The following is a 27837-nucleotide window of genomic DNA, read 5'->3' on the forward strand; positions in this document are numbered from 1 at the left end:
GAGCAAAATCTACAGGAGTACCTAGATCAGCCAATGAGATTTCGGACACAGGCTTCTATTTACATGCTCATTGCGCCTGCGCAGAGATTGACTCATCGGGCGCTCCCGTGAACACTACACATCCCAACATGCGCATCTCTGCCTTGTATTCTCCCCTCCTCTATTCGCGTTGTATGATGGGATTCACGGACTTCCCCCAACCTATGACCTTTAATTCACGTTAGAGAGGCGCCGATCTTCAGATGAGGATCTAAAGGACTACATATCCCGTCAGGTCAATCGCCCTTGCGCCTGCGCAGAATCCCTGAGAGGCGGGAAAGCAACGAAGTAGGGTCAATGATGCGACTCAGTGGAAAGTCAGTAGAGGCGCCGGCTTGGAGCGAAGAGTGGATGGCGCCCCCCGCGGCCTAGAGGTCCAGCGGCGTCTGAAAGCTAGTTGATTCGTCCCACTTACCTACGAGCCCCTCAGTGCCTTTCATCATGTTGGTACCTCTGGCGAAGCTGTCCAGCCCCGGTGAGCTGGGACCCTGGCGAGGTCTGGGGGAGGAAGAGGCAGAGCGGGGAAAGAGAGGAGGCGGGTACCTCAGCCTGTCCCCCCCCCAATCTAGGGCAAAGGTCATGCCAGTCTGACTCCAGGACCAGCTCTCCCAAATCCCTCCCTCCGCGTCCGGGAGCAGCTGCGCCGCGGGCCGCCCAGAGAGGGCTGGCATCTGGGGTAAAGGTAAAGGGCGTAGAGGGACCTGTCAGCCCGCTCTCGTCCCTGCCCTGACCATGACCGTGACCCTGCGGGGACCGTGCTGCAGGGAGTGGGGGGGGGGGGGTGGGGAATGGGATGCATGGGAGCAGACAGACCCGAGAACTCTTGTGTGGGATACTGCCGAAGGGAATTCTGATCAGAAAAAGATTGAGCTACACGTCCTTCGAGGTCCTTCCAAATCCTGAGTCTGTGTTCTAGGCAGCTCAGGTGCGTCGGATCCTCCCGGCCCAGGGCCCACGGGAGTGGTCACCCTCCCACAGAGATGCCCAGACACTGACCCCCTAGCTCCCTGCCAGGGGTGGGGGAGGGAAGATTCTTAGGATTTAAAAAAACATATGAAATTTAAAGAGAATGAGTGAGTGTGTGTGTGTGTGCAGAGAGATTCCTAACATGAAGTTGAAGAAAAAAGCTTTTTTTATAATAAAGTGCCAAAAGTGTATTGGTTGTGTTGGGGTGTTTTGTTTTTTTTTTAAACTCTGGTGCAGCTACTGTAATTATATTACCTTTTATTTAATCCACACCTGTGTTTTCTTCTCGGAGGAAACTCTTGGTATGGAATCTACCCCACCCCAGTGTTAACTTGAGGTCTATGTCTGCCTTAGAGATATACAGAGGTGGGTCTGATTTGCACAGGTCAGCATAGCTGGTGTGTGTTGAGAGGTGTCCTTACTCCAAAGCAATCCTTCTTTCTCTGACAAGAGTAAAGTTGACTTTCAGGTTATCAGACGTTTAGCTCAATTATGCCTCCGAGTCAGGCAGGTTTAGGTTCTGTTGTTGATACACACCAACTGTGTGAGTCTGAGCAAATAACTGGCCCTCTCTTGCTAGGTGACTGTTGATTTGCATTGATAAGGGGTTTCCTATACTGATAATGTTTCTGATCCAGAAAAAGAATTAAAAAAAGAAAGAAAACCTGCCTCTTCTCCAGACTTCCCCTTTTCTGTTTAGGAAATCCCCATTCTCCAAGACATCCAAGTTCATAAGCTTGGAATCAGTCCTGACTCTTCCTCTCCCCAATATGTCAGTTGCCAACCTCCTCTTGGTTCTCTTTTGATAGCTTTTATTGCATTTCTCTACTCACAGTCTTAATTTATGTCTTCATATGATTCCAATTTATTATCTCAAATTATTGGTTAACTTCAAGTCTCTGTTCTTTCCTATTCTCAACACAACTGCCAAATTCTTATAAGACATAGGTTTGTCCATGTAATTTCCCTGCTCAAAACCTCTTAGTTGTTCCTTCTTACCTCTAGATAAGAAATTGTCTAAATGGGTTTAATATAATTCTGTCCCAAAAGTTCAGTTAGAGCTGATTTTACATTGTTCTGATTGCTTAAGGCTCTATGACTGTCTAGGCATTTTTGATCAGACTAAATGAAATCATAAACACTGGCCTAAAAGTTGGGAGACTTAGGTCCTAATCTTGCCACCAAAGACTTACTGTTCAATAAGTAATGTAATGTCTTTATGTATATACATATGTATGATATATATATATATAATATGAAATTTATATCCCTCTTTACAGGCCTCACAAAGCTGTTATAGGTAATTTGAAGTGGTATGTTTAAAAATGATTCATTGATCTTTATTTTCCTAAAGTATAACTTTAATTATCTCCTCCAAGACCGTGAACAGAGAAGTTGATTATTAACCTTCTGATGTTTATATTTGCATTCTTATTGAGAAATCTGACATTTTGCGTATTTATATTGCCATATAAGTCAAGTTAATGTTCAGAAAAGGCCATAGAGATTGCTTTACCTCTCTGTAATCCAGAGTTTTGTTTCAAAAGACCGAAACATAATTCAAAGCCTGGATATATGGAATTATAGCTAGACAAATGGAATTGTAGTGATGAGGTTACATGTAGGAAGAAGCCTGTCTCAAAAGCTGTTTTTTTCGCCCCCTAACTGATATGTAGACTCATAATATTAGAATTGCAAGGGATGTTCAAGGTTATCTAAATCAATACCTACCATATCATAAATACTGTCTAGAACATTTCTGGCCTGTGATCATCTAACCTCAGAAGACCTCCACTAAGGAATTCATAGTGGCATTTCCCTACCTCCACACATAGAGATACATTCAGTTATCCCTTCAGTGCCATCCCTTACAGTCAGCAACTCATTCTGATTTTAGATAGCTGACTGTTAAGAAGTTTTCCCTTCCCGATATCTGCTCCTTTGTATTTTCTTGCCCTTGGTTGTGCACACCTTTTCCACAGTGATGGTACGCTGACAAGAAAAAAAATTGGGAATTGCTAAGTCAATGTTTTTAGACTATGAATCTTTATTCAATTACTAGTTTTCTAAATTTGAGGTCTGTCTCCAGTGAGCAAGATCATGAAGCACAACATGGTATAGTAAAAAGGCTGCTAGATTTAGATTCGGAGGACCTGGCTTCAAATGCCACTTCTAATTTGTGAAACTTAATTTTTGTGGCAATAGTTTCTTCACAAATAAAAGGGGTTGGCCAAAATGACATCCTTAAACAAATGATCTGACCCTAATTCCATAATATGATCCATCTACCTAAAGTCTAATCAGTCTTTTATATGACAACCCTTCTGATCTTTAAAGACTGCCCTTTTAGTCCCTCCGCACTTTTCCTTTTCCAAACATCTACAGATCCTTCAACATATGATGACATATTGTATATTGAATTGAATATTGGTCTTACAATTAAAAGATCTACAGTAAAGTGCTGACTAGCTGATTATCCCCCAAAAGTGTTATATTACCTTTTTCAGAATCATGGTGAGAAAAGTACAGTCACAACCCTTCTACATCTTCTAATTTTGTGTATTCCTTGCCATACTCTTCCATAGATCCTTCACAAAGGATTTACCTAATTTTCTGGAAATCTTTCTCTAGTTTTTTGTTTTGTTTTGTTTTAATTCTGTGGTTGCAGCCAGCATTAGGTAAAAAAAGCACTTGACTTGACCCAGGAAAAGATTTGGGTAAGAATCCTGGGTCTGACATTTAGATTTGTCATTATTAGCCAGGCATTATACTTCTGAGCCTTATTAAAAAAAAAAAAATTAGTAGTTGGCCCTCATTGTTGTACACACCTTTTTCTATTGGGATAGTATGACTAACAGAAAGGAAGGCAGGAAGTTTTAGGTCAGCATTTTTAGACTATGAACATTAATTCAAATTACTGATTCTCTAAATTTGAAATCTGTTTGAGAACTGATAAATTGCTATAGTTCTGGAGAACCTGAAACATTTACATTTTGGCATTCCAGATATTTTAAAAAACACATTTTTATAATGATGAATGTTGGAGGGGATGCGGGAAAACGGGGACACTGATGCATTGTTGGTGGAGTTGTGAACGAATCCAGCCATTCTGGAGAGCGATCTGGAATTATGCCCAAAGAGTTATCAAACTGTGCATACCCTTTGATCCAGCAGTGTTTCTATTGGGCTTATACCCCAAAGAGATACTAAAAAAGGGAAGGGGACCTGTATGTGCCAAAATGTTTGTAGCAGCCCTGTTTGTAGTGGCTAGAAACTGGAAAATGAATGGATGCCCATCAATTGGAGAATGGCTGGATAAATTGTGGTATATGAATGTTATGGAATATTATTGCTCTGTAAGGAATGACCAGCAGGATGAATACAGAGAGGCTTGGAGAGACCTACATGGACTGATGCTAAGTGAGATGAGCAGAACCAGGAGATCATTATACACTTCGACAACGATATTGTATGAGGATGTATTCTGATGGAAGTGGAATTCTCTGACAAAGAGACTTAACTGAGTTTCATTGGAGAAATGATGGACAGAAACAGCTACACCCAAAGAAGGAATACTGGGAAATGAATGTGAACTATTTGCATTTTTGATTTTCTTCCCGAGTTATTTTTACCTTCTGAATCCAATTCTCCCTGTGCAGCGGGAGAACTGTTCGGTTCTGCAAATATGTATTGTATCTAGGATATACTGCAACATATTTAACATATATAGGACTGCTTGCCATCTTGGGGGGGGGGGAGGAGGGAGGGAGGGGAAAAAACGAAACATAAGTGATTGCAAGGGATAATGTCGTGTAAAAATTATCCTGGCATGGATTCTGTCAATACAAAGTTATTATTAAATAAAATTAAAAAAAGAAAGAAAAAAAAAACATTTTAAAAAAAATGTTTAAAATATTTTTTAAAAAACAGATAGTTTAAAAAACATTTTAAAAAAAACAATATACATTGTTATAACTAAATATCTCTTTGTCTAGCAGAATTCAGTGCTCTCCACAATATGGTTCCAGCTTGTCTTTCTAGGTTTGGTTTTAGTTTGTTATGTATGTCCCTGGAGTGCTGTATAGAATTTTTAATAGAACGGTAGAATTTTAAAGCTAGCAAGAGCTTTAAAGACCATCTAGCACAATCCCCTCATTTTACAGAGAAGGAACTGACTTGGCCCAGATAAACTAGTAAGTCTGTGACAGAACTGGGATTTGAATCCAGGTCCTTCTCATTCCAAATGCAGCAGCCTTTCCACTTTGCCCCTCTGCTTCACAGGGATTTATTTACCATGAAAATTAAATTACAAAAATAATGTCCTTGATTTTTATGCAGCATATCAGTTCTTACACGCCCTAAAAATACTCAAGAAGGATTGTCTGCTACATCCTGGTGCTACAAGATGGGCTTCTGTTCCTGTGGTGCCACGTATCACCACGCACTATACAATCTATCCTCGAGAAAAAGACAGTCGATGGGAAGGTAAGAAAAAAGTGGCACAAAATTGTTGCAGGTTTTTCTGGGTGAGGCTAGTATGAAAACACTAAGGATGAGACAATTTCAAAATTTTGTTTTAAAGATAACATATCTTCATTTTTCCCATGGTGGTTCAAAACTTTTAACATTTTGTATCTAAATTGTACCTCTGCCAAAAAACATTCTTTGATACTAATCCCTAGGTAATTTATATTTAGTGCTTGCTGTGGGAAGTCTCAAAGCTGTGAGGCTTAATTTATCAAGCCTGTTAAAATCAGCACTGCTTCAGGATTTTAGGAAATATCTACTATAGCAATATACTTACAATAAATGTTATATTTAAGTTAGAATTTGTATATCAAGAAATAATATCTAATTCTTTTTGTAACTTCATTTAAAGGGGTGAACATGGAAAGATTTGCAGAAGAAGCTGATGTAGTAATAGTTGGTGGAGGCCCCGCTGGTCTCTCTGCAGCTATTCGTCTAAAACAGTTGGCTGCTAAACATGAAAAAGAAATTCGAGTATGTCTAGTGGAAAAGGCTGCTCAGATAGGAGCACATACTCTCTCTGGTGCTTGCCTTGAACCATCTGCTTTTGAAGAACTCTTCCCAGACTGGAAAGAAAAAGGGGTATGTATGGCTATGGTTTGTTGTTTTTTAAAATCATCTCCATTCCAAACATTTGCAGAAGTACTTTATTTTATGAATTTTTCTCAGAGAATGGTTATGAATGTTTTAGTGAATAAATGAAAATTAGAAATAACATTTTTAAGAATCAAGGTTTTAATTTTGAAGTTTGAATTTTAATTTAATTTGTTATTTTCTGTGTACTTTGCTAACAAGATTTATGATACAACCTAACTTTGAAAGTTGAACCATTTGTATTGAAAAAATATATAGGATTTTCATTGTTTTGTTATATGTTCTTTTTTTTTCTTAGAATCTTATTTACAAACTTGAAACAGTGCTTCCAACTCAGAGAAGCCAACTTGACTTTTGAAAATAAACAGAAAGGCCCTCTTCCTCCCTTTCTATCCATTTTATACCTTTTCTATGTCTTCCTCTATCCTCTCTTTCTAGAACAAATTGATGTCTTAGTTGGTTGGTGTATATTTTTGGATTTGCCAATAACCTGCTAGTTTGATATTGAGCATTACATTTCCATACCTGTTTCTTAATTTATAAGGGTGATTCTAATAGCTTTGCCTCACAAGATGGTTTTACCATCTTCTATTCTAAAGATAGACTAAGGTAACATAGGAAAACACTTAGGAAAAAGGTAAAAAAAATTAGATACCATTCATATGATTTTCATATTGAATAGAAACCAAAATAGTTTCTATCCCTCTTTTCTGAAATACTTGTTTTTGGATTAATATTATAGATTCTAGTATAAAAAGAAAGGGTTTTTTTTTTTAGAAGTTCTAACACAAGAACCATCATTACCTAAATAATATAAAACCTGTTAATCCCTAGGTAGTGGTTAAAAAGGAATGCAGTACTTTTGTTCTAAATGAAAAATAAATATGTTATGAATAACTTTCTATATTTTTCCTCTTTTTTGATATATAGGCTCCACTTACCACTCCTGTAACAGAAGATAAGTTTGGAATTTTAACAGAGAAATTTAGAATTCCTGTACCCATCCTTCCAGGTAAAAAGTGAGAAATACTGAGCACTGAATGAGAAGATAGGAAAGTAGAAATGAGATGCAAATCTTGTAGCTATACAGGGTAATTTGATTTTTCAAATCCACTGCTGTAATTCAATTTTTATTTCAATATTATGTACAAATCTAGACCAAAATGAAACAAAATGATGGAAGCTTTATTCAAGAAGTTATTAACCTTGGGACAGATGAATTACTATAATTAAAATATATGTGCTGCTTCTTTTCCTATCTGCTATCTCCCAATTAAAATTCTTTTCTGTTCCTTTGCTTGGTGAACAAATAATCTTGGATTGTCAGAGGCACAAATTTTGACAACATCTAACAAATTGGAAGGGCATGAATGATAAGTTACGTGTCTATCATCTAAGGACAGCTGGGCTAGTTTTTTAAAGTTTCTTTTATTTTAAATTCAACAGAAACAAATATTTTTTTACGTAAAAAGAACAGAAAAAGAATATTGTATATGAAACTGCAAATTTCAATATTGTACTACTTGTTTTTTTGGTTTGGGGTTTTAAAAATATCTTACTGATGTTTTCCCACTAAACCTCCTTTTTTATGAATACTTATTGTATATATCTGTCATTTCCCTCTTTTCTTTTTTCTCTTTGGGGTATATGCCTACTTGTTGTAGTGTTGGTTTGAAAGATTTGCATAGTTAGGTGATTTGAGGAACATAGTTCCAAATTGCATTCCAAAATGGATTAACTACTTCATAGTACACCAGCCTTGGTTGTTTGACCATCAAGTGAGATTCAGGTGGAATAATGAATGGCAGTAATTCATGAAGGAGTGAACTAAGGGACAGAGGAGTAATGATGTGCATTGGTGGAGAGTGAACCCATACTATGATGAAACTTGGATCCTTAATATATTGAAGTACATACTAAACTCAAATCTTTATTACTTAATTTTTATTTTTAAGAATTTGATTTTTAAATATATTATCACTAAATATTTAAGAATGTGTATTCTTTATTTGTAGGTCTTCCAATGACTAATCATGGAAATTATATTGTGCGTTTAGGCCATTTGGTTAGTTGGATGGGACAGCAAGCAGAAGAGCTTGGTGTTGAAGTATACCCAGGGTATGCAGCTGCAGAGGTAATGAAATCTTCTACTGGCCTAATAAGAAGGAGACATTTTTATTTTGAAGTTTGTAGTTTAATAATATCTATGCATGAAAAGATATTTGTTCATGTAAAGGATTTACACTTTAGAGTTATAGAAAGAGATAGTGATTAATTTGTTTCTGTCTTTTAAAATAAGGTCCTATATCATGAAGATGGCAGTGTAAAAGGAGTTGCTACTAATGATGTAGGCATACAGAAGGATGGAGCACCAAAGGTAAACTTCTTAACAATAATAATAATAATAATGTGATGTTCAGAAATTGATAAAAATGTTAAATGAACTTAAAGCTAATGAAAATGCATTTGACATTTTGACAAAAAAATTAATGATGCCATAAACTGCCTAAATAGTAAGAGAATTCTCAAATATGAGTTAACATAGAACTTTTTTCCTTAAATTTAAAAAAAATTGAAATTTTGCTTAGGCACTCAGATTCAGAACCACAAAGGTCCAGGGTACAAATATGATAGTTTGTATTGTTTGTATATGTTCACATATGTATGTATATAAACCTCTGTGTGTGTGTGTGTGTGTGTGTGTGTGTGTGTGTGTGTATGGGGTGTATGTTAGGTACCCACATATATTTGATACTTTAAATATCTTAGAGTGAAATCTATAGATGTATTTTGTATACATGTATTATATATACTATACACTATCCACATATGGAAACTATGTTACTGGTGGTGATTATTTTTCTCTATGTTCAGATATGGAATTGAAAAGCCCAGAGTAAGGACAGACATTCTTTCCATGCTGTGACCACCAAAGACTGTTCTTTTGATTTCAAACTATACCTACTACTTATCTAAGAATTATGCTTTCTTAATATTCAGAAGGTCTTGGATTGGTTTATGTTAGAATACAATATAAAATAAGAAATGCATCATCCAAGGAAAGAGACCAAATTCTACCAAATTTTTCTGATAGTCTTTCCAAGGAAGGCCACAAAGGTCCTGCCTAAGACTACTTGCATCCATGCTAACACAAGGCAGCTTCCATTATCTGCTTCCAGCCTGATTTCCCAAACCCACTGTGGAGAACTTCTAGTGCAAAGACTCAGGCTTTCCATTTCCTTCTGTGCTTATCAAAAAAAGAGTAGGACTTCCATCTGCTACTGAGCCATTTTCTGCTTAATCTCCAGCCTTTAGTTAGAGGAAAGAAAAGTAGTGAAATGGGGCCTCCTTTGACCGTCTGTTGTTTGCCTTCTGTCTTTGCTCATTGGTCTCTAACCCTGATCTTCAGCTTCCTTTGGGAAGAAGAGTTGTCCCTTCTATTCAGTGTTGAATATTTTCATATCTGGTCATAACCTGCATATCTCAGTGATTCTGAAACGATGTAGGTCATCATCGAACTTCATTCCCCATTTCCCACTCCCTGGTTTCTTATTTCTGTCCCCCTCTATTTTCCCTACTCAAACTTCTAACCAACCACCAATCTACCTCTTCCATTGTGCCCTCTGGAATGTCTGTTCTGTAGTCAACAAACTTCCCTTTCTCCTAAATCTTTTCCTCCACCATCCATTCCATCTTCTAGCCATTATTAAGACCTGTTACCCCTTGATGCTACATCCTCCCTAGACACCATCTTTACTATTGGCTGAATTTCTGTCTTTGCCTTTAACTCTTTGGTTGAGGCAGAGAAGTTGGAATTTTCATTGCTTCCCATTACCACTTCCAGATTATCAAGTTACTTCTGTCACTTAATAACCTCTCTGCTTTTGAATTTCATGCTACTCATATCAACTACCCAATCAAAATCCTGGTAGCTGTTGTCTATACACCTCCCTTTCTTTGATCAACGTATACGGCTCACAATCTCTAATCCCTCTAGCCTTTAATTCTTTCCTAGGCTATCTACCCTGCACTCCTCTTTTCTCCATCTTTACATCTTTTTGAACTAGTGTAACTACACTGCTCTCTTTCCTTGGGTCCCTAGACTCGGCATTCACCAGTTGTGGCCTGTGGATCACCCCCATAGAGAAAGTCAGACAATCATTCTGATTGTGTCCACTACAGATCTATGTTACACAATCTTACCTGGGTCTTCACAACTGTTAGGCAATCCTGTTATCTATGGTGTCATTTTGTATAGTAGAGTTCACATTTTTTAGAATTGTGTTACACAAAAGTTTTATTTCTGTACCTCACCATGATGTAAACGGAGGTGGATGATCCTGGGTTCTTGAAGGCAGTGCCATAGGGAGTAAACAATGAAACATTTAATTAAGGACCAACCTAGCTGAGGGCTAAGAATATCACCAGCTTAACTTTCAATAGGTTAAGTTTTTTGTTGTAGCCTCCTTTTCCAAATCTTGGAGATTTGCCTTGGTAAAAAGATTATACTTAGCTATAAAATCATTTATTCTTGAAATATTGAAAATAATATATATTCATGCTTAAAAACATAATTTTAAATGTTTTCTAGTTTTACAGAATTTTAGAACTGGAAGTGACTTTAAATATCATCTAGTTTAGCTTCCTCATCTTACAAATTAGGAAATTAAGGCCTAATGAAGTTAAATTACTTGCCTAAAGTCACACAATCTTCTGATTCCCTGGCTAGCTTTTTTTTCCATTAAAGTATAGCATGATAGCCTCTGATCTGTGCAAGTCTGTGCCTCAGGCTAGCCCTCTTCCCACTCACTTTTGGCCTCACTAGAAGCACCTTGTAAATGAACTAGGTTTATTAAACCTACAAATATTTTAGACCACATGAAAAGGCCAGGTACCATTTCTGCTTCCTCTGTCTCATAATTTCATAAAACTGGCTTGTCAAAGTAGAAATTCCCTGAATGGAAGATGATGTTGGATATAGAAGTGGTTGGGGAAAGCACTGGCCACATTGCAGATGAAAGTGGGCCTTAGTAAGCCAAGTTGGTACTGGAATCTCACTGTGATTCTTTGTTCTAGGACCTTTTCTCTTTGTTTCCCATTGTTTCCACAGCTCTTGTCCTTCCCCAGAACTGAAGCACATCTCCCTTCCAAAAGACCAGCTTTGTCTGCTGGCCCTAGTTGAGAAACTTCTCAATAAAATAAACGGGACACCTCTTAACTAAGTGCTATTCAAATTTAGTCTTATGAAGTGAGGTTAAATTATTGTCTTCTTCTGGGATATATATGCCATCTTCCTCATACCTTTATATTTGTTAATAATAATTTTGTTACTTTTTAAAAAATTTTTAATCCAAAACAACACATAGCATAAGTAGAATCTTGGTCACTTGAGCTTCATAATCTGAAATTTTTAATAATCCTAATTTGACTTTTTTTTCCCTTTGACTCTATTCTGATGTTTCATGGCATTAAGATTTAGCATGGAATCTCAAAGATCTTGCTAGTCAAAGTCCTAGCAAGCTAAAAAAGTCTCATTCAGATAAAGAGCCCTGTGGATGTACTCCCAGCTGACAAGCAGCAAAACTATATTTAGAAAGATTCATCATCAGAGTAGTGACCACTAGATGATAGACTTTTTTTGGTCACAGCAATTCATAAAGGAGTCTCCTAGAGTATGGAGAAATCTTCTGAATTGGTGGAACATTAGAACAATAAAATGAAATCTTTTGAAGGTAGTATACAGCCTTAACCTTATATTTTCAGAGAATAATTCTGTATTGTAGCATATCAGTTGGAAGGAGTACTGATTTTAACATGTTATGTTTTTTCAGGATACATTTGAAAGAGGATTAGAGCTACATGCCAAAGTCACCATTTTTAGTGAAGGTTGTCATGGACATCTTGCCAAGCAACTATATAAGAAGTTTGACTTGAGGGCCAACTGTCAACCCCAAACCTATGGTATTGGATTAAAGGAGGTAACATTTTGTCATTTTAGAAATTTTGATTGTTAGAAGGTAAAGTTTACATCAATTGATATTATTATATGGTCATTTTTCATGATAAATACACAATTTTTTTTAAATGAGTAAAACTATGTCATTGTAAAGGTAGTAAAAAGCCTTTGAAATATTTTGTAGTTTTGAAAATATTTACAATTCAAATCTCTTTACAGCAGAGATGGTCCAAATGATTTTGTTATGTTGATATTTGTTGATACTTAGTTTTTTTTTTCAAATGTGAAGTAAATGACTGAGACTTGAACTGTACTTGTTATTCAGAGCTTTTTCATTTTAATGATTTCATAACAGATTTTAGTCTGTCTTTAACTGTTACTAAAGTGACTTAAAATAAAGTTTATATTTTAGATAGTCCGTCCTACATTACATTCTTTAAAGTACTTTCTCAAAATCTTAAATTTCTTGAGCTTTACAAAACTTATTTTTATTTTGATTTATTAGATTTCATTTGAATTTGCCCCATTTGTCAGTTCCATTCATAATCTTGACTCCATAGTGTGAAAGAAAAATATTCAAAACGTTTATTTTTATTTCCTTATTTTTCCTAGATGATATTAAAAATTGCTAAAATATTGTCTATGCATTTACTAGCCCTTGGACCTTATATTTTTTTAATTCCAGCATCAAGTTGGAAGTTTTCATTGTTTTGAAAGCTCACAAATTCCTATGCTTTTTATAACATTTAAATAAATTTTAGTGAAAATGAAAATTGACTTTGAAAAGTAAAACTTAAAACTTTAAAGGAGAGTGAATGATTCAGAGAAGCATTCAATTGGCCTAATGTGATATTCTGCTTTTATAATTGTAAAGTAGATAGACTTAAGAATTAATTAGCACCTAAAAAAAAGCTTAAAACTTTTTTTTTTATTAAATTTCAATTGATATATTTGTTCCTTTGCTAGAAGTCTCTTTTATATATCTATCTCTTTATTACTGCCTTTTCCAAGAAATTTTCATTGCTTAGAAATAAAGAAAAATGTAAATATGTCTATGCCTTATTTGCAGTTATGGATTATTGACAAAAAGAATTGGAAACCAGGGCGAGTAGAACACACTGTCGGTTGGCCCTTGGACAGACATACTTATGGAGGGTCTTTCCTCTATCATTTAAATGAGAGTGAACCAATGGTAGCTCTTGGTTTTGTGGTAAGTTATTTCTTTTCCCCAATACTTGTTATATTCAAAGGATCTTTTTTGTTATAGAAATGAGAGAACATCAAAGTCTTCAAAAACTAGTTCACATTTCATTTCTGTCAATATCACTATTAGAAAAGAAAAAAAGATACTTATGAGAATGTGTTAAGTACAATTTCATTTGTAATTGTGTTTGTATATTAAGCCTAATATTCTCTATTAGGTTATCAGCAAGAGTGAAACAAAGTAAAAGTGGATTTATTCCTTCTGTATGCTTGACAGATTCTAAGTCAGCTACTTATTCATTGGGTAATTGATGTGGTACCACTGTTAGAAATGGTGTAGTAATAATCCTCAGGTTACCTGGCTTTAGAAGTGAGATAGTGGAAACCTCAATAATAGTACAGGCCCCAATACTTTTCAAAAAACCCCAGGCCATCATTTCCAAAATATATAAAGAATTGACTCTAATTTATAAGAAATCAAACCATTCTCCAATTGATAAATGGTCAAAGGATATGAACAGACAATTCTCAGACAAAGAAATTGAAACTATTTATAGACATATGAAAATACGCTCCAAATCATTATTAATCAGAGAAATGCAAATTAAGACAACTCTGAGATACCACTACACACCTGTCAGATTGGCTAGAATGACAGGGAAAGATAATGTGGAATGTTGGAGAGGATGTGGGAAAACAGGGACACTGATAACATTGTTGGTGGAATTGTGAACACATCCAGCCATTCTGGAGAGCAATTTGGAATTATGCTCAAAAAGTTATCAAACTGTGCCTACCCTTTGATCCAGCAGTGTTTCTACTGGGCTTATACCCCAAAGAGATACTAAAGAAGGGAAAGGGACCTGTATGTGCCAAAATGTTTGTGGCATCCCTGTTTGTAGTGGTTAGAAGCTGGAAAATGAATGGATGCCCCTCAATTGGAGAATGGTTGAGTAAATTGTGGTATATGAATGTTATGGAATATTATTGTTCTGTAAGGAATGACCAGCAGGATGAATACAGAGAGGACTGGCGAGACTTACATGAACTGATGCTAAGTGAAATGAGCAGAACCAGGAGATCATTATATACCTCAACAACGATACTGTTTGAGGATGTATTCTGATGGAAGTGGATCTCTTTGATAAAGAGAGCTAATTCAGTTTCAATTGATCAAAGATGGGCAGAAGCAGCTACACCCAAAGAAAGAATACTGGGAGATGAATATAAACTGCTTGCATTTTTGTTTTTCTTCCTGGATTATTTATACCTTCTGAATTCAATTCTCCCTGTGCAACAAGAAAACTGTTCAGTTCTGCACACGTATATTGTATCCAGGATATACTGTAACCTATTCAACATGTAAAGGATTGCTTGCCATCTGGGGGAGGGGGTGGAAGGAGGGAGGAGAAAAATCGGAACAGAAGTGAATGCAAGGGATAATGTTGTAAAAAATTACCCTGGCATGAGTTCTATCAATAAAAAGTAAAAAAAAAAAAAACCAGGCCATCTAGCCTTGGGAATGATGAAGCACCTTAGAAATATAGCTATTGGGAGTAATGTGGCATAGCCTTGCAGAATGCATATGAAAGAAAGGGACTTGAGTCTGATGTAGCTTTATTCCACCAAACTATCCTTCAAGGATGTCTGGTTTGTCATCAAAAAATCTGGGTTGGTATCTCTCATCTGAACTTAAATGATGAGCACTTCTTAGTTCCATGAAAGAATAAAGTGAGTCATTGTTAGCTGCCATTATCAAACTTCTCACCAATCATGTGAAACCCAGTCCTATATGTCATTTATCCTGCTTTGTTCTTTGTTCTGTACTCCCCAAATCCCTTTAAATTTACCTATTTAAAGGCAGCTAGATGATACAGTGGATAGAGCACCAGCCCTGAAATCAGGAGAATCTGAGTTCAGATCTGTTCTATTTATTCTCTTAAATAAAAGTAGCCAGTTAAGACATTAAATGTTTTCACAGGTGATATAAGTAAATATAATAGACTTATCATGCAGACTTTAAGTATAAGTAGGTCTGACTAAGTATATAAAAATACTTTTTTTTTTTTTAAGGTTGGTTTAGATTATCAAAATCCATACCTAAGCCCTTTTAGAGAGTTCCAAAGGTGGAAACATCATCCCAACATTCAGCCAACCCTGAAGGGTGGGAAAAGAATTGCCTATGGAGCCAGAGCTCTCAATGAAGGTGGCTTTCAGGTAATATTTATTGTTTCTTTTTTTAATCATAAAGTTGTTTTCCTTGTTTGTTTGTTTTTTCCTCTTAGTGTATACTATATATCTCTGTTAACATATATTTAATTTTGAAACTAGCATAAAAATTCAGATGAAAAGAATTTTAAAATGTAAGGAAAAAACTTACAGAATTTCTCTAAACCACCTATTGTCTGAGAATATATCATACAACTTAGTAGTTATTTTAATTGTAACTTATTAGCATCCTTAAATTGTAAATCAAATACTGTATAGACTTCCCTAAAAAGGCTAATTTCTAAAATTTATTTCTATAATGTTTTGCTTTTATATCTTGCATAACGAGGTTTGAGCTACTGTTACCCACTATCCTTTATGCAAAGCTTTCATGCAATGAAATATTTCTTGAATTGAGTTGAAGTAAAAACTTTTTGTCCTGATGAATTATCAATCAAAATTCTATTACTGTATCTTTAAACAAACTGAAATCTGTTAAGTACGCATATCAAAGAACTCATCACATTTGCTCCTTTTACTCCTTTTTGATAGTTTTAGTTCTATTTTTAAACTAATTTTAGCTTTCATTTATATCTGTTACCTACCTACCTTGCATCCATTCATAAATAGGTAAAATTCATAAACTATTTAAATAATTGAATTTTGAAACTCAAAATAAGAATTTTAATTTTTCATGATAATACTTCAAAAAATCCATTATTTAATACAAATCTAATTTTGAAAGTATCCTAACCTTATTGTGAGGTAAGAGATACATCATTTCACATCCATGAAGGTCACAAATAATGAACATTTCCCTTTTATTGCATCATTATCATTAGAGTTTTAAAACAACACTTTCTTTGAGGGTCCTTTGCCTTAAGAGCACCTTATAATGAAATTTTTGTTCCCTTAGTAACTAAACCTTCTTAAATAAGGTATCAGAAACACCTGCCTCATATCACATTTTGCTATACAGCATTAAAAGAGATTCCTAGTACATGATCTGTATACTCCATTCGTATATTCCATATGTGACTCCTCTTCAAACAATGATTCAATCTTCTGGATTTATGATCATTACTACCAATAGGTAGTATTACTACACTAGAAGTAGCTATCAGTATTGTTGCTGTTCTTGGAACAGTTCCCTCCTTTGAGGAGCTCCTGGTCCCATTGGAATCACAAGGCCTTAAGCTATTCCACTTCCACTCTCACTTCCCACCTTACTCTTGGTTAATAAAAAGAACCAATGCAAGAGTTCTTGACCTTGAAGCTTCTTCTCTTGCCCCATCCTACAAAACACATATAGACACATACCCCACCAGTTTCCTATTGGACTTTTCTATAGGCATCTTAAATTCAAAAGATTTTAAGATTTTGTTTGTGCAAAACAAAATTCATTAACTTCTCTTTTTCCCCCAGTCCACCCCTCTTCCAAACTTACTTGTTTTTATCAAGGACCCCTCCATGCTTTTAGTCACTCAGGTTCACAGTCTTGGAGTTACCCTCACCCTGCCTTGTCCCATATATCCATTCAATGCCAAGTCATATCAGTTCTCCCTCTACAGCATCTCTTACCTTATGTAGCTACCATCTCAGTTCAGGTCTTTATCATCATCATGTCTTCCTTGATATGCTGCAGTAGTCTCTTAATTGGTTTCCATATCTCAAGTTTTTTCCCCTTTCCCATCCCTCTGCCACCTAGATGCTAAAGTAAAATGCAGGTTTAACTAAGTCATTCCCTTGCTTAAAAAGCTTCAGGGAGCTCCCTTTTTCCTCTAAGATCAAATATAGATTCTTCTCTTTAGCATTTAAAACTCTTAATAATTGGTTTCCAAATTCTTTTTCACTCACTCTTGCTATGTTGGCCTTTTTGCTGTTTCTCACACATGTTTGTCACACATGACAATCCATCTCCTATCTCTGGGCCTAAAATATCCTCCCTCCTTACCTCTGACGTATTTACTAACTGATTGACTTGTGCCTCTTAGAAAATCTCCTTTACTCAGGAGCAGTCTTCTACAATAGGGTCGCCTAGCTTTCTCTCCAAAATTGCTTTGTATGTATTTTCAATTTATTTATATGTGTTTAGATTTTTTCCTCCTGTAATATAATATAAAATCCTTCAGGACAGAGATTTTTGTTTTACTTTTGTCTTAGTATCCCATTTCCTGGCACATAGTAGGCATTTCAAAATGCTCATTTCTTGATTGAGTGAAGAAAAGTAGGAGGGGAATATTAGGAAAAGCTCTCCTCCTAGAGTTGAAAAGGAATAAGACAGGGAGTGAATATGCTCCTTGAATCCCTGGTTTTGTATTCCCAGGCCATCACACCAGTACATTACTAGGTGCAAAGATCTGAATTTGAATCTTAATCCTAACCATTGTTTGTTGTGGAACCTTGAAAAGCCAGTGCTCAAGCCTCTCAGTTTTCTCATCTGTAAAATGAGAATAATATTTTCACTATCTTCTCAATGATGTGGTAGAAGAAAAGGTGCTTCAAAATCTTAAAACTATAAATAGAATCATTTTTTAAAAATTAATATTCTAGTACTAAGAGGTTTTTTTTTAGCTAGTTCAGTTTTATATTAAGCAAAATTATGTTAGTAACTGTGTCTTTGGAATGCTTATAAGTGAGAATATAATTTATTTAACATTTGAATTCTGCCTTCTAAATTAATCATTCCTACTTGGAGCTAATCTGAAGGAAAGCTCTGTTTCATTCTAACAAAGAAATCCTAGATCTCAAGAAATAAAAAATAAAGTAAAAAGTTTAGTCTCCCTTTGAGGAGTTCATATTTCTTTATTAAATAGTTATTCATCTGACTGCTTCTTTTTCTCCTTTTAAAATGTTCATTCTATTAATTATAATACATTTACTAAAAGAAATTTTTGTTTCCAAACTACACAGGCTAAAGTTTTTTATTTAGATAGATAGTAGTGTGTTAAAAAAAATTTTTTTAATTATTTCTATCACTTGAAACCTCAGCCTTTATGTTTTTCTTTCTCTTTTCAGTCTATACCAAAACTCACCTTCCCTGGTGGAGTGTTAATCGGTTGTAGCCCCGGTTTCATGAATGTTCCTAAGATCAAAGGTACCCATACTGCAATGAAAAGTGGTATTTTGGCTGCAGAATCTATTTTCAGCAAACTAACCAGTGATAATCTCCAGTCAGAAACAATAGGTAAGAACTTCCTAGTTAATGCGTGGATCAAACCCATCACTTGCTCCATTATAAGTGTATTCTTCTAATGTAATACACTATTACATTATATTACATATGTGTATTACATATTGTATGTAAGTAAAATAAAAAATTTATAGAGATTTTTAAAGTCTTAAAATAAATTTAATCCTTTCAAACCTATTTCATGTATAAGGAATGAACTGCCCTCCTAAGATTTTGTGTTGTGATAAAACCTCATATATGTAATCTTCAGGTTTTTAAATATAAAGGAGATACACAGTCTTTAGAAACATGGTGCCTTCCTTTGAGGAATAGATAATCTTTGAAAGAGTGACATATGATACATACAACTGGAATGCATAGCAATACCATGGAGTTTGAAGGGTGAAAATAAGATGATGGACCAGATAAGGTTTCCTAGAGGAAAGAGACATTTGAATTAGACTTTTAAAATTTAGCAGAAATTTAACAAGAAGTGGGAAATGAGTACATTCTAGACCTTACAAAAGTAGGAAAATACAATGCATGTTCAAGAGCCAGAGAGTTCTCTAATGTTAGGAAATCATATGAAACGAGGCTGAAAAAGTAGGTTGTTAGCAGATTATTTTTGTTATTCAGTAATGTCTGACTCTTTGTGACCTTCTCGACCACAGTCATCCACTGTCTCCCAAAATCCATCCAACCTCACGTTTGTTTCTTCCATGACACTATATTCATCTTGTCCCCTTCTTGTTTTGCTTCAATCTTTGCCAACAATATGATAAGAGATAATAGAGTGCCTAAAATGCCAGGCAAACACATTGAAATTCTGATACTTGCTGTTTAACTAGCTTCTTAAGGCAATGTTTCCTCATGGCAGTGAGGGGAGAGGAAATTTTTAAAGTTCCTTTTAGTTCTGCCTTTCTTTAATTCTACAAATTTTGCTACTTAGGAGAGAACAGAGAGCCACTGAAGACTGGCACAAATGGCACAAAGAAATCTATACATAAGAAAGGATTAGTATTAGGAGTATAAAAGATGGATAGGGAAGGGACAAGTAGGGGTTAGATGGATTTTTTAAGAAACTATTATAATAATCCAAATGAGAAACAATGAGAATTATGAGAATAATAGGAAGGCATGTGAGACAGTTGGCAGAGGTAGAATCAAAAGAAATCTGCAACTAATGAATAGGAGATTAGAGAGGAAAGAATCAGAACCATAACCTAAGTTTCAGACATCTAAACTGGATGGATGATATTTCTGGCACCTTACATCAAGTCAGAAAGAAGGCCAGGCTTAAGGAGAAGGAAAATGAGCTCCACTTTAGATGTAGAGAATTTTATCTTGATAGCAATTGGAGATAGTGGGCTTGATCACTTTCTGACAGAAAAGTACCTGTTGAATACAAGATACAAAGTGAGATATGCATTTCTGTACTTGGCTGGGCAGAAATTTGTTTTGTTTACATATACTCATTTGTTACAAAGGTTTTGTTTATCTGTAATGGGGAGGGGCATGGAGTTGTATGTTTTCTCATTAGTTAATTTTTTTTTTAAGCAAACTTTGGCAATTTTTTGTTAGAAAAGCCTAGAACTAGAGAACCTGACAAAGTAATCCAGGTAAAAGACAATAAAGGTACAGACTGAAGAAGTCAAGGAAAGAGAAGCCAATAGCATGTTGTGGGCAGTGAGTAAAATCATTCAGTGTAAACTAGGAAAATATAGCAGTCAAGAGGGCCATGAAAAGAATATGAGCAAGATGTTTTCAATACTTCACCTGATGACTAGACATCTACCATGATATTTTTATTGCTAAATATATATAACTGCATATTTATTCACACACACATACATACATACACATATGTGCAAATATACACACCATTCTGTTATACTGTACTAACACCAGAAGGGTTGGAGGAGAGGAATTCTAAAAACAGGTTCTTAATCTGGGATCCAAAAATTTGCTTTTAATAGATATATTGATAACTATATTCAATAGAATGTGTTTCTTTTGTGATTCTATGTATTTTGTTTTGTGGATTTAAAAATTTCATTCTGAAAAGAGGTTCATAGGCTTCCTCAGACTGCCAAAGGGATCTGTGACACAAGAAAGGTTAAGAACCCCTGCTCTAGAAGAATCATTTTAAAAGTTCTGCAGTAAAATTTTTGCCCAGAAACCAACCTTCTGGTCCTTTCAAGTATAGTCCTGAACCCAGAATTGGGATAGGAGGAAGGATAGGAAGTAAGGAATACTGTTTCTGCTGCTGAAGAAATAATTTTGGTGCAGTGAGCAGCGGCTGTTACATGCATTTTATAATTGGTAGGGTACACATAAGAAAAGAATTTACTCATTGGTGTTCAGTCTATTCAATGTAAGTTGAGAAATAAAAGGAGACAGACAGAATGGAAGAAAAGTGTAAAGAGAAGAAGCAAAGATTAGAAATGATAGCAGTCAGTAGACACCGTTGCCAAAGAAAGGTTCAGTGACAAAAATAAAAAAATAGAACCAAAAAGTTTTATCAAACAAATGCTGTATGAACATTTAAATCCACACTTCTACTTTTGTATACTATTTAAACATTAATTAGCTATTGTGCTTACTTAGTGCATCTTTGATAGAAAATTAAGATCAAGAAGGGAAACAATAAACTGGGAAAACATTTTTACAGTCAAAGGTTCTGATAAAGGTCTCATTTCCAAAATATATAGAGAATTGACTCTAATTTATAAGAAATCAAGCCATTCTCCAATTGATAAATGGTCAAAGGATATGAACAGACAATTCTCAGATAAAGAAATTAAAACTATTTATAACCATATGAAAATATGCTCCAAATCATTATTAATCAGAGAAATGCAAATTAAGACAACTCTGAGATACCACTACACACCTGTCAGATTGTCTAGAATGACAGGTAAAGACAGTGCGGAATGTTGGAGAGGATGTGGGAAAACAGGGACATTGATACATTGTTGGTAGAATTGTGAACACATCCAGCCATTCTGGAGAGCAATCTGGAATTATGCTCAAAAAGTTCTCAAACTGTGCCTACCCTTTGATCCAGCAGTGTTTCTACCGGGCTTATAGCTCAGAGAGATAATAAAGAAGGGAAAGGGACCTGCATATGCCAAAATGTTTGTGGCATCCCTGTTTGTAGTGGCTAGAAGCTGGAAAATGAATGGATGTCCATCAATTGGAGAATGGTTGAGTAAATTGTGGTATATGAACATTATGGAATAATATTGTTCTGTAAGAAATGACCAGCAGGATGAATACAGAGAGGCCTGGCAAGACTTACATGAACTGATGCTGAGTGAAATGAGCAGAACCAGGAGATCATTATATACCTCAACAATGATACTGTATGAAGATGTATTTTGATGGAAGTGGTTATCTTCGATAAAGAGAGCTAATTCAATTTCAATTGATCAAGGATGGACAGAAGCAGCTACACCCAAAGCAAGAACACTGGGAAATGAATATAAACTGCTTGCATTTTTGTTTTTCTTCCCGGGTTATTTATACCTTCAGAATCCAATTCTCCCTGTGCAACAAGAAAACTGTTCGGTTCTGCACACATATATTGTATCTAAGATATACTGTAACCTTTTCAACATATATAGGACTGCTTGCCATCTGGGGGAGGTGGTGGAGGAAGGGAGGGGAAAAATCGGAACAGAAGCTAGTGCAAGGGATAATGTTGTAAAAAATTACCCTGGCATGGGTTCGGTCAATAAAAAGTTATTTAAAAAAAAGAAAGAAAATTGAAATCAGAATATGAACTTAACAGAAAAGGGATGGAACCCAGGCAAGGAAAAGTAATTGAGAAAGTAGTAGGGAATAATACAGACTGCAGGAGAACACAATCTAGAGTTGAGACCTAGAATATCAACAACACATTTGTCTATCAGATTAGTTTCAGGAATGACATAAGTCTTCATAGTTAAACTAAACAGTAATATGAAAGATAATAGTTTTTTTTAAATAACTTTTTATTGATAGAACTCGTGCAGGGTAATTTTTTACAACATTATCCCTTACATTCACTTCTGTTCCAGTTTTTCCCCTCCCTCCCTCCATCCCCTCCCCCAGATGGCAAGCAATCCTTTACATGTTGAATAGGTTACAGTATAGAAAGATAATAGTTTTAAGCATAACTATTAAAAATATTTTTTAAAAAAACCTTTTTTGCTATTCACTTTATCAAAATTTCAGAGATCTATAATTTCCTCAATGGGTAGCTTAATTTTCCATGGTCCCTCCCCCACCAAAAAAAACTTTCATTGACTTTAAGTAACGAGGTGTTGATATTTTTCAAATATAAAATTCCTAAATTCTTTAAATACGCTACATATATTTACACATAAAAGATACTTTTCATGTCTTTTTTACTTGACTATTGCTCTTAATTAGTTAAAATTACCCCAGGATCTTAGTAATACTACTTTGTACAGGGCTTTCTTATTTTCAAAGCATTATTTGAGCTGAAATTTTTGTATAATAGGACTTTATGTGCCTGAATATGAGGATAATTTGAAGAAATCATGGGTGTGGAAGGAACTTTATGCTGTTCGAAACATCAGGCCATCCTGCCATTCACCTTTGGGTTTGTATGGAGGGATGATTTACACTGGATTGTTTTACTGGATATTCAGGGGAATGGAACCATGGACTTTGAAACATAAAGGTAATCTGAGCATTATATTAATTTCCCCAGAATATATAAAATACAAATACATGACTATTATACTCTAATTTTGCATCATTAAACACGGTTTTTAGAAAGGAAATACAAGTAAATGAGCTATTGGGGTAATTTTTATATTAGAATTTATATAATTTTATTATCAAAACTAGTCTTCATATAAGGTGCATTAAGCCTTTAGAAGGAAAGTATGCCACACTTACTAGTAAGGTGCTTCTAGTAGTTACTAGTAGTTGAAGAGGATTGAGGATAGTATTCATTTTTCTTTGATACAGAAAATTTTTTTGGCATTCTCCATTATCATAAAAAGGTATGTCTATGCCTAGAGTTTGGCTGAGAGGAGGAATATGAGTTGAGGATATTATGAAAATGTAAGTTGAGAAATTAAAGGAGACAGACAGAATGGAAGAAAAGTGTAAAGAGAGGAAACAAAGATTAGAAATGATAGCAGTAGACACCGTTGCCAAATAAAGGTTCAGTGACAAAAATAAAATTGAACCAAAAAGTTTTATCAGACAAATGCTGTATGAACATTCAAATCCACATTTCTACTTTTGTATACTATTTAAACATTAAATACTATTGTGCATCTTGATAGACTCCATTATTGCAAAGACACCATACTCTTCATTCAGTCAGTCATCCAGGCTGACCTGGAGGATAGGCTGAGCTCTAGGCCCTCAACCCAAAACCTCAAGGAGATGCTTTCTTCCACCCAAAGCCCCCTTTGCAGTCTTCTTATATTTTAAATTCTTCCATGTTTCCTTCAGTCCAGTGACACTGGCTTCATTGCTATTCCTCAAAGAAAATACTTCATTCCTCAACTCCAAGCATTTTCACTGCTGATCCTCAGTGCTTGGGATGCCTTCCCTCCATATTGTTACCTCCTGGCTTTAAACTCCCACTAAAATCCCACCTCTTACAGAAAACTTTCCAAATCACTCTTAATTCTAACACCTTCCCTCTGCTGTTTATTTCTTATTTATCATGAATATAGCTTATTTATATAGTTGTTTGCATGTTGTCTTCTTCATTAGATTGTGACCTTCTTAAGAACAAAGACTTTTGACTTTTTTTGTACCCCCAGCATTGAACTCAGTGCCTGGCATGTAGGAAGTATTTAATAAATGCTTATAGAACTAACTGACTTTCTTAAAGGGAGGGGAAGAAAAGTTTGTTAGTTTTTGCTACATTCTCCCTATGACTTAGTAGGTGGTTCACTGAGATTGTTGTTTGTTTTATCAATTCTTTTTTAAAAAAATTAAATTAGGATTTATATTTTTGTTAACCACTTAATTCAAAATTCTTCTAGGTGCTGACTTTGATCAACTAAAGCCAGCTAAGTTTTGTACACCTATTGAGTACCCAAAACCTGATGGAGAGATCAGTTTTGATCTCCTCTCCTCAGTGGCTCTTAGTGGTACTAATCATGAGGAGAACCAGCCTCCACACTTAACACTAAAGAATGACAAGTTACCTGTCGATAGGAATTTGTTGGTATATGGTGGGCCAGAACAACGATTCTGTCCTGCAGGTAAGTACTTTTTTTTTTTCTTGCCCAGAATATTTATATTGGTAAAGAAACATAGAAAAGTCATAGTGTAATCACTGCTGTAAAAGAGTAGACCAATTTCCATCTGTCTTGAAACTTGTTCCAGTTATTGTTCCAACAATTATCATTTCCTTTAGCCTGGGAAATGAGGAATTTCCTAGTTGACTTAGTTTCTCTTTACAATTATTTTAGAACTTAACTTCCCTCAGTTAATAAGGCCAGCCCAGTCATAGTTGTACCCATTGTCATATAGTGTCACATAGTGGAACAGTGTTTTGTATGAATAAACATTTGGAAAACAAAATTTAAAGAGTTCTATTAACTACTGTCACTGAAAAGGAATGGAAAGTAGATGTTATAATTTTGAATTTTTAACATTCATAATCTCCTCAAATAATAGCTAAATTAAGATAACACATTTTTATTTTGCAGGAGTTTATGAATTTATTCCTTTGGAAAAGAGTGTTGGATTTCGATTACAGATAAATGCTCAGAACTGTGTCCATTGCAAAACATGTGATATTAAAGATCCAAGTCAGAATATTAACTGGGTGGTACCAGAAGGTGGCGGAGGACCTGCTTATAATGGAATGTAATGTTAATCTCATTTGATTTCATTTATCGGTGGTTTGCTTGATGGCTAGTTTTCTAACTTTTATAGTAAACATAGCTTTAAGTTATTTTTAAAAAAATACTTATGAAATTATCCTGCAGCCTGATATTAATTAGAAGATTAAGCTTCCTGTGAAGTTATAAGCATTATTCTATACAACTAAAATAATTTTTTAAAACAAATTAAAAAGAATCGAGGACAAGGAGAGGAGAGAAATGGGACATTATGAAAGGAGGAAGAGACACATTATGAAATAAAGAAAAACGGAAAGAGCTGTGGTGGGAGTTTTGGTATGAGACTAAGTGATGTGTGCAGTTCCTTCCCACTGAGACCTGTTTAATTCTTCAGACAAGTGCCATAGGTCAATTGTACTATCATGTATGAAGTTGACTAGCTTTCAGTGATTCACACTGAATGGGTGAATTTGGGGGGGGGGGGATTTGAAGCCTGAAAACCAGTATATCATAAGTATTATTATTTTCCCTGAGATTTCAATAAGTGAATCATTTTTAAGTTATCCAGTCTGTACAAAATGAAGATTACAGGGAATTTCTCTTCATTAAATTCTAGTTTATCAAAGACAATACATGAACAGGTTATGTATAGACAGTGACAGTTAGAAATCCAGATTGCTACATTAATGGCAGAAAGCCCAGTGAAGAATATTACATTATGAAAATTAGACCTGCCTCTTTTTTCTTCATCTACTTTACACAGGAATGTAAATCTTGAATAGTTTCCATGTAGACTTGACTGATTAAAAAAAATTTTATGTAAACTATGCAGAAAGCTGTTGTAAAAATTCAAGATTTCACACTATTTTGTAACAGTTTAAGAATAATTCTTATCTACTTCTAGATCGTAATAGGGAACTCTACATTCAGTATTTGTTGCAGACTTGTATTATGGAACAAATGCAATATCCAAGGACACCCTTAAATAGACTTCAGGCTGCCTTAGTACAATCAGTGCCACTATTTAAACAAAAACAATGTTCTTAAGTAAACATTTTTTTTTTTTTTGTATAAGCTGCATTATCTTTATCCTTCTGTGCCTTAATCTGTTTGGCCTTCTGCATTTCTGCCTCAATGGCTGTAAAATAAACATCCATCATTTGTAACATCTGTTAAACATAGACTGTTTTCTGCCTGTATAAAGGAAGGGATAAAGATGTAGTTGAGGTCAGTGAGTGTTTCATGTGTTTGTCATTTCAATCGTTTTCTCAATAAGTACTGTAATAACTGAAATAAGAAAAGAGAATTGTATGGGTAAATTTTTTTAAAGAATTTTCTTAAATTGGAAACTATTCAGATTGCTTTTTTAAAAACCTATCTGTGAATCTTTAGGAAAAATATGCATGATTTCTTACTACACTCATCTTTTTGGTGATATTCTTCAGTTTTCCCTTTCAGCATTCTGTAATAATATACAATTACGCAAACAATTCTAGGAGCAGACAGAATAGCACAGTTAAAGGAATGTCAACTGTAATGATAGGCCCAATAGGTATCTATTCCTGGCTTTCCCATTTACCTCTTGGATAAGTTAATTTACCTCTCTGAACCTACTTTCCTAATCAGCAGAATGGGCATAATCATACTTCTACTACCTCGCTCCCAGGGTTGTATTGAGTTTGATGCTTTATGTGAATTGTTAAGAGGGAAAATAGTTAAGTTACTGCAGTATTTTGCCAAATATTCATCAGAAAGGTTCCTGAGTGAAAAAGCTGCACCTTTAGATATAGATGTTCCTAGATTATGTTTGTGGTCACTTCTCAAGCTGCATCCCTGTATCTCTTGATGATGTATGGCCAGTAATGCCCTTTATCCACATTCCAATAATTACCCATATTTCATTATTCACAACATTCTGTGGCTACTCAATTGCCAAGTGTGCATATTAAGAGTAGGCTAACTGTTGTAACTTCTCTGAACTTCAGCTGCTTTTATTACCAATAGAACATAACACTGTCATTTTTCTTTTATTGACAGCCACTACCAGAAGTTACAAGTCTGATAAAATAGTCAATAAACTGTTGAAACTGGTAAAGATACACCTTACAGAAACCCCTCAAAACGTGTGTGTGTGTGTGTGTGTGTGTGTGTGTGTGTGCGTGTGCATATATGTGCCAGAGGCAAAACTAGGTGGGAAAAAGATATGTGCTTAGCCTCTAATCAGGTACTTGAAAGAGAAAAAAAGGAGTCTTTAAAAATACAACTCTATTGGAAATAATGATAAAGTATGAGATTAAAGTTCACAATTTGTTGTTTTGATTTTAATAAAATTATAATTATTTTAA

The 27837-nt window shown here is 35.1% G+C and overlaps 1 protein-coding gene across 1 annotated transcript; it reads left to right on the plus strand.

The window, feature by feature from the left end:
• The first annotated feature begins 339 nt into the window (after window positions 1–339).
• Window positions 340–27837, plus strand: ETFDH (electron transfer flavoprotein dehydrogenase). The gene is made up of 13 exons (XM_051967422.1): window positions 340–514; window positions 5344–5490; window positions 5885–6114; window positions 7057–7138; window positions 8142–8260; window positions 8426–8503; window positions 11958–12104; window positions 13152–13292; window positions 15359–15502; window positions 18512–18680; window positions 23173–23355; window positions 24686–24907; window positions 25358–27837. Exons 1-13 carry the CDS (start codon window positions 481–483, stop codon window positions 25519–25521), a joined length of 1860 nt encoding a protein of 619 aa, XP_051823382.1. The 5' UTR covers window positions 340–480; the 3' UTR covers window positions 25522–27837.

Source organism: Antechinus flavipes, chromosome 6 (genome assembly GCF_016432865.1).
Source record: "Antechinus flavipes isolate AdamAnt ecotype Samford, QLD, Australia chromosome 6, AdamAnt_v2, whole genome shotgun sequence".
NCBI classification, from domain to species: Eukaryota; Metazoa; Chordata; class Mammalia; order Dasyuromorphia; family Dasyuridae; genus Antechinus; species Antechinus flavipes.